The following is a 16124-nucleotide window of genomic DNA, read 5'->3' on the forward strand; positions in this document are numbered from 1 at the left end:
GCACACCTAAACACTGAAAGTTCACATAGCATGTGCATAAGAAATTAGTAAACCCTAAAGTATAGATTGCAAGGCGATAAAAGATATGCACGTACAGTATTATTATGAAAAATAAATATCAGTTAGGAGACTGTGCAACTCAAATTTAAAGATATAAAACCCAGGCGCATTGTTCAGATTTAATCAGCCAAACTCAAAGTGAATAATAATCGGTAACAAAAGGTGTGCACTTTCAATGTTTTTTTGTCATACAAAATGAATTTCCCTGGCATACTTTGCCTTCTTGCTAGACACAGAGCAGTACAATGCTAATGCCCAGGTGTGCATATGAAATCAGCCAAATTGTAAAGTACATATCAGATAGCTACAATAGCTTGTATTTTAATTGCATTTGTAGATGTGCCTGAAAAACATTTTTATATCAATAAAAAGATGAATATGCTTACATACCGAAGTGATTTTTCTGTCTTCTGCACCATCCTCGACAGTAGTACTAGTCTCTTCATCCTCCTCTTCCTCCTCACTATCAGAATTTTCATACTCCTCCTCCTTGCCCCTTGACACCACAGCTGCTGCCACAGACACCAGGGTAACACAGAGATATGCTCCAAGATTGCCCGTCACACTTCCGCACAATGAGGCATAAGCATCCCACTTCTTAGACAATAGGCTGCTCAGCTTCTTTTTAAAGCTGGCTGTGAAGGTGGCTGAGGAAGCCCTACATTTTTCAGCCATTTCACAAATCTGTTTGATTGTAGATCTCTTTGTCTCTTTTTTCAGCAGCTGTTTGTCCAGCAACTGCGTGTCACGTATCACCTCTGAAACCTAAGATAGAGATGAAGAGAAAGAGGGAGTGGTTCTGAGCAGCTGGTAGACAACTTAAAGGGAGAGAGGAAGAGGAAGAGGAGGAAGAAGAAAAAGAAGAAAAAGAAGGAGAAGAAGAAGAAAAAGGAGAACAAGAACAAAACAAGCACCAGCAAAGCCAAAATGTCTGTCATTGGCTACCAGTCTTTTGGCTTTGTCATAGCCATTTTGTTATGCTTTTTGTAAAACTTGTTTGCTGGAAAATGGGTTGTAGGTCCTATCAAAAATAAAAATAAATAGCTAAAGTGAAATATATTTTAGGTCTCTAAACACATGCATGCCATAGCAGTTCCTGACTCTGAAAAGACCTACTTTGTATGTGGATGTGCACCTTGTGAACAAACAGAATGTTGTGACTCAGACTGAAGGTAGTAGCCATTCGACTGAAGTGGGCAGACCCATGCTCTATCATGTGTGCTCTAGTGGGCAGAAGACAAATGTGAATGACATAACAACAGAACAATGGATGAAAATGAATGCCCGAAAGTCCCTATAAGTAAGTATGTTATATATATATATTTGTATACATATATTAATTATAGAGACACACATATAAATTTAGTAAAATCAAAAGGTCTTGGCTAACGCCCAACCTAAAGGAGTGCATGAAATAATGAAAATTAGATAGAGAAATGGATCTGGAAAGGCAGTCTCTTTCATTCATATAAGACTGACTGAGAAAAAGAAAGAAAGAATAGTGTGTAATCAGAAGTGAAAGGAGAGAACTTAACTACGGGTTGTGAACAGGATATGTCAGGAGAAACTCATAGTAAAAAAGGCAAACTTGGAATATTTTTAGGACACTTTCTTACCAAAAGAGAATCTATAAATCCAATGAAATTGAACTTCTGTAGCATGGATGAGATTTCCTTCGGATTGAGTATGAGACGCAGCTGTTGGAAAACAAAAACTTGAGGGTTATTCTAACACTAAATTTGGTCATTTGTTAGAGTTAATGAACTGAAGTGTAATGTTTTGCTTAGGTGGCAGACTTAGTAAAGAACAAGCCAATTAATAGAAAGATATGGAAAAAGATAAATATGAGTCTTGCACAAACCACAGAAGGAAAAAAAATACTTTTGATACGAACTTCAGCATTCCATGAGGGTTGTGGAGTTTCTCAAAAGTTAGGAAAATGGACAAAATACAACTTAAAAAAATATAAGTTTGACTATGCAAGCTTGGAAACATCAGGGACCAACTCCCACCCAGTTCATTCCTTAAAAACACTACACTTCAGTCCCAAACATCTACAGCTCGGCTTTGAGAACAAGAACAGCCCCTTTATTGAGAAGGATTCAACAACCGGGTATAGAAATGTGAAGGACCACTAGAGTGCGAGAACATTATTAACTATGGCAAATGTCAACAGTTTCTTTGTCTTTTGTGTCAGGCATCCTTCTCATGACTATATTGTAGTAGCCAATTACCAGGCAGCAAAAGCCATGGGACTATAGAGATAACATTATCAAACAACTGGTTTCAAGCGAATAGTGTGCAAACAGCTTCATTAACTAAACTTCAGGTCATTGACTGACCCAGCAGAGATTAAGGCATATAGGGCCAGATGTACGACCAAGAAAATTGTGCATCGCAAATTGCGACTCTTTTGCGAGTCGCAATTTGCGAAGCGCAGTGTCTGATGTACAACTGTGTATTTCACAGTTTGCGATTCCCAATGGGGTCACAAATTGCGAGACTCATTAATATTAATGAGCCACAATTTGCGAGCCCATTGGGAATGACAGCCCTCCCAGGGATGGTGGCCTGCTGGGCTCAGCAGACCACCATGTCTGGGGCTACTTTTTAATAAAGCAGCTTTTTTTTTTTAATGCAGCCCGTTTTCCTTAAAGAAAACGAGATGCATTTACAAAAGAAAAATGAAACCGTTCAGTTTCATATCTTTAAGGGCAGGCAGTGGTCACTGAATAAGAGGTTAATGACATTGCCTACATAGTGAAGTATAGGAGAGGAGGGTCAGGTAGGGGTTGATGCAGTGCTTAATTGTGCCTTGAAGAGTCTTCTGTTGCTGTTGGCAGATTGATTGATGGGAGTGTTATGGTACTTTGCTTTAGCTGATGTGATATGGTGGTTATTTGTTGTGCGGAGGGACTTTAACATGAGGTCATCAGGGGTTCGATTTATCTTCCATTTTCTTTCCTTTCTTCAAATAGAATGTTTGGTGGCAGTGACGTCTTCGGAGCACCAGGTTGCTGAAGGTTTCATCTTGTACCTACAAGGTTTACTTGTAGCATTCAGAAAGGTGTTGTCGTTGGACATGGAGCTAGAGATGAGTTCAAACTTTAGGTTTTTGGTGCAAAGGTTTTTGAAACAATTAAAGGTTTGTTGGTTTCTTCTAGGTTAGCCTCGGGTTGTTGGTTGGATACTGGGCAGGGCAACAGAAATGACAGGGCAGAAGTCCAGCCCAGAGGTGTGGGCGTTATGCATTGGACTGGTGAAAAGACAAGGTCATGGATGTGGCCTTTGGCATGTGTTGGTTTATTGATGTGCTCTACCTTATTGAGTGTGTCGATGAGGTTGAGGAGGATATCTCTATGCTTTTTCTTTTTAACCTTGCATTGCCTGGGAGACTGAAATTATCCAGGAGGGTGGTGTGGACTTGTCAGATGGAGGATGTGGTGAGGAGATATTAGACGTCATTAATGAAGTCCTTGTTCTTCCCTGGAAGCCTGAAGATTAGATGGAAGGTGGCGGACTGAGTTGCAGAGAGTGGGACGTAGAATGTGAGGAGCTCCATGAGGCTGAGTTTCATCTGCTTGCCTAGGGTGAAGGAGCAAGAGGACTTATGAATGATAGCAAAGACTCTTCCCTTATGTGCCCTGTCCACACAATGTATGCTGTAGCTAGTGGGAGTAAGGATGTCTAGGCTTTAGGGGTGAACCAAGCTTCTGTGATGAAGAAAATGACAGGCTTGTGGTAAGTGATGTTTGGTGCATCGAGTTCCGCAGCGTGTGTGTTACTGAGCATGAGTTTGAATGTATGTTTGCTGGTTTAAGGTATGTGGAGGTTGGTGGGATGTGTAAGGCTGGGTCTGTATGTTGCGACTTTACTATGTGAGTATATGTGTGCAGTGTGGATGTGGTTGTGGGAATGGGCAGTGAGGGGTGATGGATGAGCCACATGATTCTATCTTACACTGTAGGTTGAAGAGGAACACATCTTCTCAGACTCTTCCTGACCATAACAAGCCCAGACAAGCAATGTCTTTGACAGTGCCTGCTCTTAACAGATCAAGTAGGGCACCCTATGGAAGTAGACTGAAGTAATGAGATGCACATTAAATATTTTCACTTCCCAAAAAGGTTGATGCTGGAAAATGAAGTGATGTCACTTCCTTTAGAGGTAGATTCTGGGAAATGCTATTAAGTTACTTCCTCTGGAGATGACAAATGAAAAATGAAGTTGGTTGCCAGGCTTATTTTTTTAGAGATGGTTTTGGTACACCAATGATGAAACATGCTCTACAGGAGGATTCTGGGAACTGCAGTGATGTCAATTCCTGTGGAGATGGATGATGGAGTAAAGTCCACTTGTGTGGCTGCTTCTTTTAAAGATGGTTTGAGTGGAAAACAAGTGATGTTACTCCCTGAAGAAGCAAATGCTAGAAAATGCATTGATGACATTTCCTGTGGTGGTGAATGATGGAGAATGAAGTCTGCTAGTCTGGTGTGTTCTATTGAAGATTCTTTTTAAAGGAAATCTGTGATGTCACTTCCTGAACAAGTTGATGTTGGAAAATGCAATGATGTCACTTCTGGAAATGGTGATAGCTAAGATTTTTCTTATTGCTGCATATATCGCAGAGGTATATATTGATAGATGTCACAGGAGTCGCAAATGCCTTATCAGATCACCTGACTCCTTCAGAAAGGTATTGAATTACATTTGGAAGCATTGTGGTGAAAAATTAACCAATGGAACACATAGACTATGAAGGCTTATAAGCCTGCAGCATTACCATTGTAGTTGGCAAACCGTTTGGGACACCCCTGTCTCCCTAGCTTGGCATATGCAGTATGTAGGGTTCAAAGTCCCTGGTGCAGTTGCACTGATACACCTTAAAATTTATTTAAGGGTAACAATCGAAATTAGAAGGTTCTACCTTACAAATGATAGTGAGTCCATAATACTGCTTCTCAGATATCAGTTGTAGATTGAAACAAATCATTTGTTAAAAATGTATCAAAGTTACATTTCTCTCACAATATCATATCATACATTTGAAAAGGCAGCGTATCGGTGTTTTGTCAAGGATTTAGTTTATCAATGCACAATGGCAACACAAATTTGACTCTATGAGGTGCGCTCTCGCACTCACAGATAGTGTTATCCTGTATTGCCAAACGTACTTATGTGTCTTTCTGACTGCCCTTCTTTACAAAAAGTGTCATTTTCTAAGGGGACCGGTGCTCTTATAACTCTGAGTGAAGTTGACTGCCTTTCTCTCAGGCTTTCTATTTGTACATCTACCAAATTATATCATGTCCTTCTCGGAGGCACTATTGCCATTTGAGGCCCGGAACTAGATGGTGTACAACGCATTAACCCTACTCCTTACATCTCAATGAGTGCTTCTCCACAAGGAGATGAGGCTCTGCCTTTATAAGTTAAGGTTGGGTATCCCAGGCAGTGTTCCCCCAGTGCATGTGCAGTTTGAAGAAGGTGGGTCGCTGTGAAATTCAGGATAGTACAAAGATAGCTATCTCTCCTTTACCTGTGCAAGCCCTCTAGCTCACCACTCTATGCATCAGCATGCCAATCCAAACCATTATAACCACGTTGTTGTGTGTTTGATTTTTAGTCAAAAAAATTCAAAACAGAACTAGCAGTCATTCTTTGTCCTGAATCCTCTAGTTCAAACCAGTTTGGCACAGGTCGGTCTGCGACATAGAGGGAAGCATCACCTTATCAAAGACTGTTGTCAGCGGCTAGTCTCTGAAACACCTGAGCAAAGGAACTGTGCTGAATGCCGACACATCCTATGTGGTGAGCCCTGTACTAAACATTATGGTCACAAAAAACCTCATTCTAATAATGGGCCTGATTATGATCTTGGCAGACAGGGTCACTCCGTCACAAACATGATGGCCACCCCGTTCACCAAATTCTAATTCCATTATATCCTATTGAACTTGTAATACAATGGACGGATATCTGTCACATTTGAGATGGAGTATTTCATCTGCCAAGATCGTACTCAGGCCCAAGGTTTCCAACTATCTTTGTGATGGATCATCCACAGATGATCTATGTTATATTCTGTTAATTTTGTGGCTCAAAGTAATTTTTAGAATAATTATTTTCAGTGGCGGCCAGCACAGATCTGCGGTGGGGCAAGGGGTAAGGGGATGTAAAAAAAGAAATATACACTTACCTCTTCGCCCCTCGTCTCCCACATCGTCTCTCATCCGACAGCCAACCAAGAAGCATCCATGCTCCCCAGAGACAATCACAATGCAGTATTGTGATTGGCCCCCCTAGCCAATCACAATGCTGCAATGCAGCGTTGTGATTGGTCTGAGTGCCGTAATTCAGCGCTCAGATGGGGACTGAGGGCCTTGGCATGTTCTCCACTTAAGCTGTAATGCAGCCTGGGTGGATAACATGCTAAGTGAGCACGACTGTTTGGTCGGTCGGAGACGGCCGGCCCAAGCGTCATGCACACTTCAGTGTGCCCACCACTCCTCTCCTGCCCTGTGAGCAGAGCAGCCCCGCCCACCCCATGCTGCCACAGCAGGAAGGAACAAATAAAATGATAATGACATCAAGTTATTATTTTATTTCTCCTTTCCTTCACTGCTGCAACGCAGTGGGGCGACGCTCCTCTGCCTTAGCGGAGGAGCCGCCATTGATTATTTTGAATAATTTACCTTTTCAATCTGTTCTGTGAGGCCTAAACTAGTGCCTAGCCCCTATTGAATAATTTGTTAGTATAACAAAAGTGTGAACTTGCAATATAGCCATTTAAGATGATTTATTCCTATTTCTTCTCATAACTTGAATCAGACAGGAATAGGAATGGCTGTGCAAAACACCACATCTAATTCTGCAAAGACGTGGTTGTGATTACACAAATATAGAATAAGTATGAATATGGAACTGATCATATAATGCACAACATTCATGGGCTTGCCAGCGGTTCATCTTAAATAGGCAGTTTCTTGCCTAGTAGGCTAACTAGAATGGCAGTTAGTAACCGTACCAATAAGGAGGAGTAAAAATGGCCTCCTCACAGTATGGAAGTCAAAGTGGCTGCGCTCGATTAATTGCACTTAACTCCTAACTCCTTATGTTAATGGAAGCACAATAATGTAATCTTTTCATGATTCACCAGATGTAGAAGGACTGGTGGATGGAGTGGGTTGCTTGGGGCTGCCGTGGAAGTGTTCCTGAGGCCATGATGCACTCTGGTTGTCTGCACATTAATATGCTTCTCTAAAACACTAATGTGCTAAAATGGTGTTCAGGAAATTCTTTTGAGCGTCTTTCTAAAGGTTGTGGACTTATTTTTTGAATAGTGCTCCCTGAGCGACCAATCATATGACTGTTTTAATTATTGGTTTTTTTTGGGTGCCCCGTGGCACTGCTGCAGGACTAATAGAGCCAATAAAAAAGTGCGTGTCACTCCTGTGGGGCCTTTACTTCCTTTTCCAGGTCTAGCCTTAGAGCGCGAGCATATTGGCCACAGGCCCAGCACCCAACCCCAGCTGTGCACAGCCTTCTTATGTGCATGGTAGGGATGAGATGCAGGGCCTGGCCAAACCCAACCCGCCATGGGGCAGCCAGCCCTTGCTGCGCACAGCCTTCTGCCATATGCAGTAGGGGTTGGATGCAGGTCATGGCCGTTCCACCCCACCCAAAGTGGGGCAACCAACTCTTACTGTGCACAGGCTGGGAGCAGGGCCTGCCCTGCAGCAAGAGACTCCATCCAACCACCATCTAGAGGCCAACCCCCGCGGCACAAGTCTTCGGTCATGCGCAGCAAGGTTTGTCCCTAGTGCCTGAGCAGTGGCCTAGCACTGGTCCATCCTGCTGCAGGGCAACCATCCCCCACTTCAGAACATGAGTTAACATGGGAAATCGCGCTTTCGGATCCACCACTTTTTCTTGGTCTTCACTTGACGGATCAGTACAAAACTTTCCATAAAGAAGCCAAAGCGAATTAACTATTTAAAAAAAATGTTTTGTGCAGATTTGCCAAATGCCACCAGGTATTGGGGAAACAAAATAACCTTTCTCTGATCAAACTATAACTACATAGGGCCTGATTCCGATGCGGTTAGGAAGGCCTCCAAACGGCATTTGCTCCGTCCAAATCGGATCAGGAATGTGTCTTTCCGACCTAATCAGAAAGGTTTCCGACCCACTGAATACGATGCAAGTTAGGTGTTAGGAATATCCCAATGCAGACCCGACGGCATTTGGAAAGACCAAGCCATTCAGAGCAGAATGGTACGTATCTACGAGCCACATTTCCAAAACTGACCGAATACGATGCTGGATTCAGACAGCTTTTCCGAATCGCTCTGTCTGACTCGAATCGGCAGTCGGAATCAGACTTTGGGGGCCCCCTGCACCTGGAACCTTCCCAATCAGGCCTGTGGGGGTACCCATGGGTCCCCCCTTACCAGCCATGCACAGTGTGGCAGGCACCAGGTGGTGCCCACCACAGGGTGCCCGATTTTCCCCAGCCACCCCTTTCTTCAATGGGAACCTATGGATTCGGTCGGAACATAGGCTCCCATTGAAGTCAATGGGAGTCTAACCAAATCGTATCTGGAAGCATCCAGATGCATCGTGCTCAGTCGGTCGCACTCTCCTGATCTGAGTCGGTCGGAAACCATTCCCAAAGAGATTCGGCCGGAATGATTTCCAAACCGCATCGGAATCGGGCCCATAGTGGTAACAGCCACTGTGTAATATTACTATCTATATTTAGATATAGATATACACTCATGTGCATACAAAGTCAGATTTAAACATTTTAAGCTAACAACACTTTTGCAATGTAAGATAATTGGATAAGTTAATATTGGTGACTCGGAGCAGTGTCTGTTTGTTTTTCTCTGTAATTTCAGGCACTATGGTAGGTGTGGGGCATAACAGAGCTGTGGCACATCTCTTCTAGTGCCCATCTAGAGAAGCCACTATTTCTGTGATATGACCAATGGATGGAGGTATAAGAGGGAACAGCAGGAATGGATCCGGATCTCAGTGTCACTCCGAGCGACACACTTCATGTGGAGATTTTCCGAAACCCAACAGGTACCTGCTGGCTTGATTTGTGGATCAAAAGGTGAATGCTCCCTAAAGCATAGCCAAACACCAGCCCCCCCTGTTCATTTAATCTTGCATTCATGTAACCTTTTATCATTAGCAATAAACTAGACCAGGGGTCTTCAAACTGTGGGGCGCGACCCCCAGGGGGGCCGTGGAGTGATGCAAAGGGGGTCGCGCCTTCCCAGTCACACTTCTGCCCAGGCCCAAGGGCTTCAGCCCCCCCCCCCCTTCCCCCATCCTGTGTCTCAGCCCGGGCTGCTGCAGTGAAACTTGAGCTGCTGGGGGCTCAGCTGGGCAGTGGATTCCTATCTCCGGCACCCCCGTGTTTTTTATGCCTTTGTAAACTGCTTACAGAGGTTTAGGTTTTTTTGCTGGTTCCAGTACCCCCTGGGTCCCCACTGTGCCTATTCCTTACATTTGGATTTTACAGTCACTGCCGTAGTGTGAGAATGCATTTCATGGAAAGGAATACAAAGTTGGCTTCCTGGGGGCGCCGTGTGTGAAAGTTTATTGTGCTTTTGAAGCACCTGCTGCAGCGTTTCTTTCCCCGGCAATTGCCAGGCCTCACATAAATGTCAAGATAACTTGTGTGATTAATTATCTTCCTGGAGAGAGATCAGAATGTTGTATAGTTGAGGTTTTGACTTAGGTGATGTTAGTGCAGAGGGTTAATATGCCTGCTGCAAAGAACGTGTACCAAGTAGATTACAGAGTGCGTGTGATGTAAACAGATTAGCAGGTTAATGGTTTTAAAAGAGACATCCTTTTGTTACTTGCAATTTATAACTTAAAGTCCTAATAGAGAATAGTGAGCTATTAACTTTCATCCTAGAACAGCATGCACACTACAAAGAATACATTATTAGACCATTGATTAATGTTGCAAAAAGGGTTAATTTGGCTAGAAATCAATTCTTATTATTAAAGGAAACTCCCAACTATGCTGTTTCTTTTTCGACTCTGAGTTTGTGCTTCTCCACACCAAGCACTCTTAAACTATACTGCCTACCAGTATGGATGAGATGTGACTCCTACACTTTCAGTCCTTTGGCTTATGTAACATTTCCTATACACTGATTTACACACGTATGATTGATTGTCTCTGTGTAATGTGTGTGTGATGCAAAGTGCTCGGACACCCTACACTGGTATGAGTGGCACTATATAACTAATTCAATGCATCTGAGAGTGTGGGGTTATGGAGACTTGGTCACTGTTAAAGGGTGCTAGTGAGAGAATCCGTGGTGGGGGTGGTCATTGTGGGGGGCACCAACAAACATTGTCGCACAGGGCACCACCAGCACTAAAGCCGGCCCTGGGAAGTATGCACAGATAAGCGCTGAAAATACCACTTTAGGTGACTGCTTTTTTTTGTACCGACTGGGCCACCAAAATAATCTGCTGGCAACCCTAACCATAGGACTGGAAGTTTGTTGCAGGATCAGCACATTATTTATTTCCTTCACCCTCGATCCCCGATTAATGCCGCAATAGTTTAACTTAGATATTAAAGTCTACGCCCCCATCAATAACATGCTGAATTACTTCATGGGTCTGGGAATGCACCCTGCATTCAGACAACTCATTCCTCATTCTCGCCCTTCATTGTCACGCTCACCCTGCACTCACAGCGATCACAATGCACTCACACTGATCACCATGCACTTGCACCATTCACCCGCTCACCTTGCACTCACAGTGATCACAATGTACTCACACTGATCACCATGCACTTGCACCATTCACCCGCTCACCTTGCACTCACAGTGATCACAATGCACTCACACTGATCACCATGCACTTGCACCATTCACCCTCTCACCTTGCACTCACAGTGATCACAATGCACTCACACTGATCACCATGCACTTGCACCATTCACCCGCTCACCTTGCACTCACAGTGATCACTCTGCTCTCAAAATGCACTTGTCCTGCTCACACTATACCTCAACCTGCAGTCACACGAGTACACTACTCATCCTGCACTCATGTGACACTTCACTCACCTGTCCCCCTCACTACTCAATATGCAACTCACTCAAACAAGGCCATCAGTAATCATACATTCATTCATCCCATTCTGAACTTGCATCCGCACCCAAAATGAGAGAGGACAGCAAGGGAGTGAGAGAATTTGATTGAAGAGGTCAGGGATGAGGAGAAATGTGAATTGCCGAAGAGAAGTGAGGACACGCAAGAAGTGAGTGTGATCCAAAGGTGAGGGCTTCTGTTAGAACAAAGGGGAGATGTGAAAGAGGAATGGGGGGACTGGAGAGGTGTAAGATACAAATAGACAAAAATTTGAATGAAGAGACGAGGTGAATGAGAAGTGCTGAGGGGCACGGGAGGTGACAGGGCCAGAGAGGCCATGAGATACATGTGAGAGACTGTTAGAGATGAGGGCAGTGAAAGGACAGAATGGCAAGAGGTGATTAAAGGTGAAGTGAGAGGTTGAATGGGGAGAGTTCAGAAGTTGTAAAAAGGGGTGAAAGAAAATGACCTGCAAAGTGAGAGAGGGATCCGGGGTTAGGAGAGGAGAGAGGGATGGAAGGGAGGGGGTGAGAGGAAAGCTGCATGGGTAAAAGGCTTAACTCTACACAAAACCGCCAGGGTTTTAAGGGACCCCTGCTTCTTCCGGTCAGGGCCAGGTGAGCTTCTAATGTGGCAGTACGTATTGCTGCAGAGTGGAAGGCCCTTCACAAAGGTTGACTTGAAATCTTTCTGATGATAATTGCTGTATTTTGGTTATAAATGGGTACTGATTGGGTGAAATATTTCCTCAGCGTTACTGTGTGTAACAAATATCAAAATAATGAAGCAATGCTATCCCAAAATACCCGGCATCACATAACCTTATTTACATTTTCATCCCACGCAATTTAGTCAACAGGTTTAGACATTTTTGTCAAGAGGGGGTCCTTACGCCTCAAAATGTTGACAGGGGGGTCTCGGCATCCAAAAGTTTGAAGACCTCTGAACTAGACACTCTTGAGCTACGAATCTGTTATGTTGTTGCCAATAGACAAAAAACATGTCATATGCTGGAAATTGAAATATGTACATTGGAGTGATCATATTAAAAAAAAGACATAGCAAATCTGATCTTCATAGATATTGGATAGTTTCAGATGCTCTTAACCGTGGAAACAGAACACGTTTCAAGACATTGAGGTGTGGCAAACGTTTTCTTGGTTTATTTTGGTCCAGGGAGAGAAAACTGTATGACCTGAAATGAATGCCTTTTCTTAAGAATCCAAATTGATTTCAGTTCTGTGGCTCCAGCAGGAAGGAAATGATGTGATACCTCTATAAATTTAACCTGGAAAAATAATTAAAAAATGACAATTGCATACCACACCTACGATGGGTGGGGTGCAGAACGGCGGTGGAAATGTGTGCACCAACATACTGTGATGCATTAGTAACAAAATGACCCTTTCTTGAGCTGAGGAAACATGTCCTAGATACCTCCACTCTTGCCTTTGGTGTGCTCAAACTGCCACTCTTGTGGTGACTGGAGAATCCCTCTATGCTAGTTTCTTTTCAGAGTCAAGCCAATGATCGCAGAAAGAGAAGAATTATAGTGGAGAGTTGGTAAAAGGAGCAGTCATACTAGCCAGTCCTATGATCAAGTGTAGCATGACAACATCTGCATTAGAAACTTCAGCCATATAAATCGATTAGAAGGACAAGCAGATATCTGAAAATCTTTTAGGTTGAAAAGTACTCTGGAACAGAGAATGCAATTGCTCTGCGGTTTTGTGATATGGTACCTGCAACTCTTTCACATTTCTACACTGTTATCTTCTTCCTTGACTCACCTCCCAATCTTCTCCAACAACTGTCCATACAGTGTGACTGATTCCATTTTGCAACTTTTGTGTTGCGTCGCTTTCTTCACCATCCTGTAAACAACGAACAAGGGCCACAAGAATTACGTTCTCTCAATTCTTGAAAAAGCAGGATCTCTTTTATCATATAATTGTAGCATCCCTGTTTGAACTTGTCAATATCACATATATTTACTACATCACCCATAACAGGGCAACTTCAGCTCAAGTTGTTTTGTCTCACCTACAGACAGCTCTTAGCTGAGTGTGGACAAAAGACCTCTTGTGGAACATTCCCAAAACTCACCGTGGACTTTGAACCAGCCCACAGGTGAACACTGGTAACATTTTGTTAAGTCAATGAAAAAGTGTACCTTGCGGACTAATCAGGATGGAAAGACAAGTTAAACATCAGTATTTACAATGGCAACAGTATTTCTATGTTACTATATTACGTCATGAACCGTCAACATTGACTGATGCAGTGTATTCACTTAGACCCAGATTTACTAAATAAAAGGTACACAACTCAGTGCAGCAACTAAAGTTGCTACATTGCGTTAAAGAAGGAGCAGAACAGCGCCATATCTACTAAAATGTGAACCTGGTTTTCTCTCTCCCTCACTGGTGCACTTATGGCTGCCTTGTGCCAATGCACACACCAATAATTTAGAAATTAATTGAGATGTCTTTGGAAGTTCACCTGTGTGGTGTTCTGGGCTCCAGCACTCCTCTGGGTGGTGACTATGTGAAGTGTTTTCTTCCGGTTCTTGGTAAACCGTAATGGCGTCTGACGAATCTTAACTTCCAGGTCATCCTGGACTTCATAGACTTGAGCTTGGGAAACCATCTGAAAAACAAAATGCATCATTAGCTCCCATAGCAATTATGGAGTAGTGCTGGAGCCCTAAGAAGAACAAGAAAGTTTCCTTCACGGTTTGCCTAACTCTTAAATAAAATAGCAACAACAGGGGAGTAGTGACTACTCTAAACTGTACCGAAGTTTGAGCTTAACTGTTGCACTAAGGGCATCTCGCTTACTTAAACAAAAACAGTGATTGGTGGAATTAAAGCATCTGGACATGTTTCCTTTGGGTGGCCAATATGACACCTGCTTCATAAGATACAGGAAGCAGCTACCTGTGTCTGCGAGTGTGATTTGACCCTCCAGTCTTAGCTGGATACTAGTGGGGTACAGATGTAATTGAAAATTATGACCTGTTCATTTTATGGTTGATATTTTAGGACTAGTAAGGTACAGAATTATAGATGAGTAGCTGTCAATAGAGAAGTAGGTATTCCACTGAGGGCTGAGCTATCCGGTAGACGAGAACCACAACCCATATCAATCCTTAGAAGTACTCTTTATTCTATACTCCCATACATAGAAAAAATTCATGGCACCCTGCCACCTTCTATACCATCCAGCCCCACTCTATCCCAATATTTTTTTTAAAAAATACCTGCCACCCTCCCACAATAGCCTCAGAGCCTTTCCTCCCCACTCCCATGTGAAGCCACTCTCCCAACTCTTGCAAATGGTCTATGACCATGGCTTGGAATCCCAAAAGCTGCAGACGCTACAAGGACTTTACCGGCTAGCTTTGCTCTGCCTCGCTAGGATCTGAGGGACAAGAGAGGGGGAGAAGTGGCGGATAGTCATCCACCATTCCTTCACTTCCTTTAGGACTCTGAGGGAGGCAGCGGAGCAGCGTCCTTCAGAGCACAGGCTTTGGATCCCGGTTTTCCACTGCTCCGACTTCAGAGAAGTGAAAAAACAAAACTTGATTTGCCAATACTCTGATAAGTATTCAGGTTTTGAAACATTTGTTCACTCTTATGTTTTCCATGGAATGCCATAGACATCAGGGGGGAATGTGCTTGACATTCATAGTAGAGTTTACAATGGGTGAAGAATTCAATATCAATTGCACCAATTCAAAGCAAAAAGTGCATGACTCTAACCTGCATTATGACCCTGTCTTTCAAGACAGTAGTCAAGGCAGTGAATCTATCACTCTAGCAGTACTGTAAATCTTTTTATCTTGGTAATCGAAAAATATGCACAGTGCCTGCAGGATTCATTTTTAAAGTTGTACCTCCCACATTTGATTGCTACCTTAGCCACTTTAAAATTCTTGAAATCCCTACTGCAACACAGATGAATTTCCATTTATTTCATCAATGAAATCTGCTTTCTACCATAATTGCTAGCTTTTTCATGCAGCTTCACATGCACTCTTAAAACAAGCATTGGCATAGCCAATAGGTCTCGCCTTTGGGACCTTATAAGTATTTAGATATGCAGCATAATATCCTTGGTGCAACAACATTAAGTGTTGCATGGCTAAACACTTATAAGGTCCCAAAGGCGAGACATATTGGCTAAGCCAATGCTTAAATATCACATCAACATTTCTGCAGCTTCACCATGGTATGGGCAAATGTATCATTTGTTCAGAAAATCAGAGCACATGAAAAATAAACATCACTACCTGAACACGAAGAACTATGTGATTATCTTGAATATTTATTCAGCACCCTCTATGCTAATGTCAATCAGAGATTTTCAAACCTGTAATAAACACTGACAATAAAACTTTCTTTGAATGAATAGATTCAGTGAAGAAACGGAAGATGTTGCTACATCCGAGCGGTGAAAGATTCATTGCGAGCAGAACAATAAATGCAATGAAAATAAAATATTATGACTTCAGCTTGACTGTGTGCAGTGGGGAAATCATGAATTAGTGACAGAGATGATGACTTCCATCTTGTTCAAGACGGTGTTTTACACAGAAATGTGGTACAACTAAAACACATTAGAATACACACTTCAACACATCGTAGGATTTTTTTTTCAAATGCTATTATATTAAATAAGTCTACTGATGTGAAATCGTGTGTGTAAATGCATATGGTGCATTTTTAATGATGCACAAAAATATAATCTACAAAACACCTATACAAAGAAGACAAACAAATGATGAAAGAATTGAAAAAAGGACAGCGAGGGCCAAAAACAGTGAGTGAGTTGGAGAGAGAAGTGTAGAAAGGAAAATAAGGAGAGGAAAGAAAGAATGATGGATAGGTACTTACTAGAAACTGGGAAAGGGGGGAAGAAGGT

General features: G+C 42.8%; 1 protein-coding gene across 1 annotated transcript in view; it reads right to left on the bottom strand.

Moving 5' to 3' along the window:
• LOC146772974 (uncharacterized) overlaps nucleotides 1-16124 on the bottom strand; it is a 107893-nt gene that overhangs the window by 41385 nt on the left and 50384 nt on the right. Inside the window, exons 2-5 of the mRNA XM_085637371.1 lie at nucleotides 13701-13847; nucleotides 12989-13072; nucleotides 1677-1757; nucleotides 451-825 (exon numbers count right to left, since the gene is read on the bottom strand). Of these exons, the coding sequence (XP_085493497.1) occupies nucleotides 451-825; nucleotides 1677-1757; nucleotides 12989-13072; nucleotides 13701-13847 (687 nt within the window). The remainder of the gene's footprint in view (nucleotides 1-450; nucleotides 826-1676; nucleotides 1758-12988; nucleotides 13073-13700; nucleotides 13848-16124) is intronic.

The sequence above is a fragment of the Triturus cristatus genome, chromosome 12 (genome assembly GCF_964204655.1).
Source record: "Triturus cristatus chromosome 12, aTriCri1.1, whole genome shotgun sequence".
NCBI lineage: Eukaryota > Metazoa > Chordata > Amphibia > Caudata > Salamandridae > Triturus > Triturus cristatus.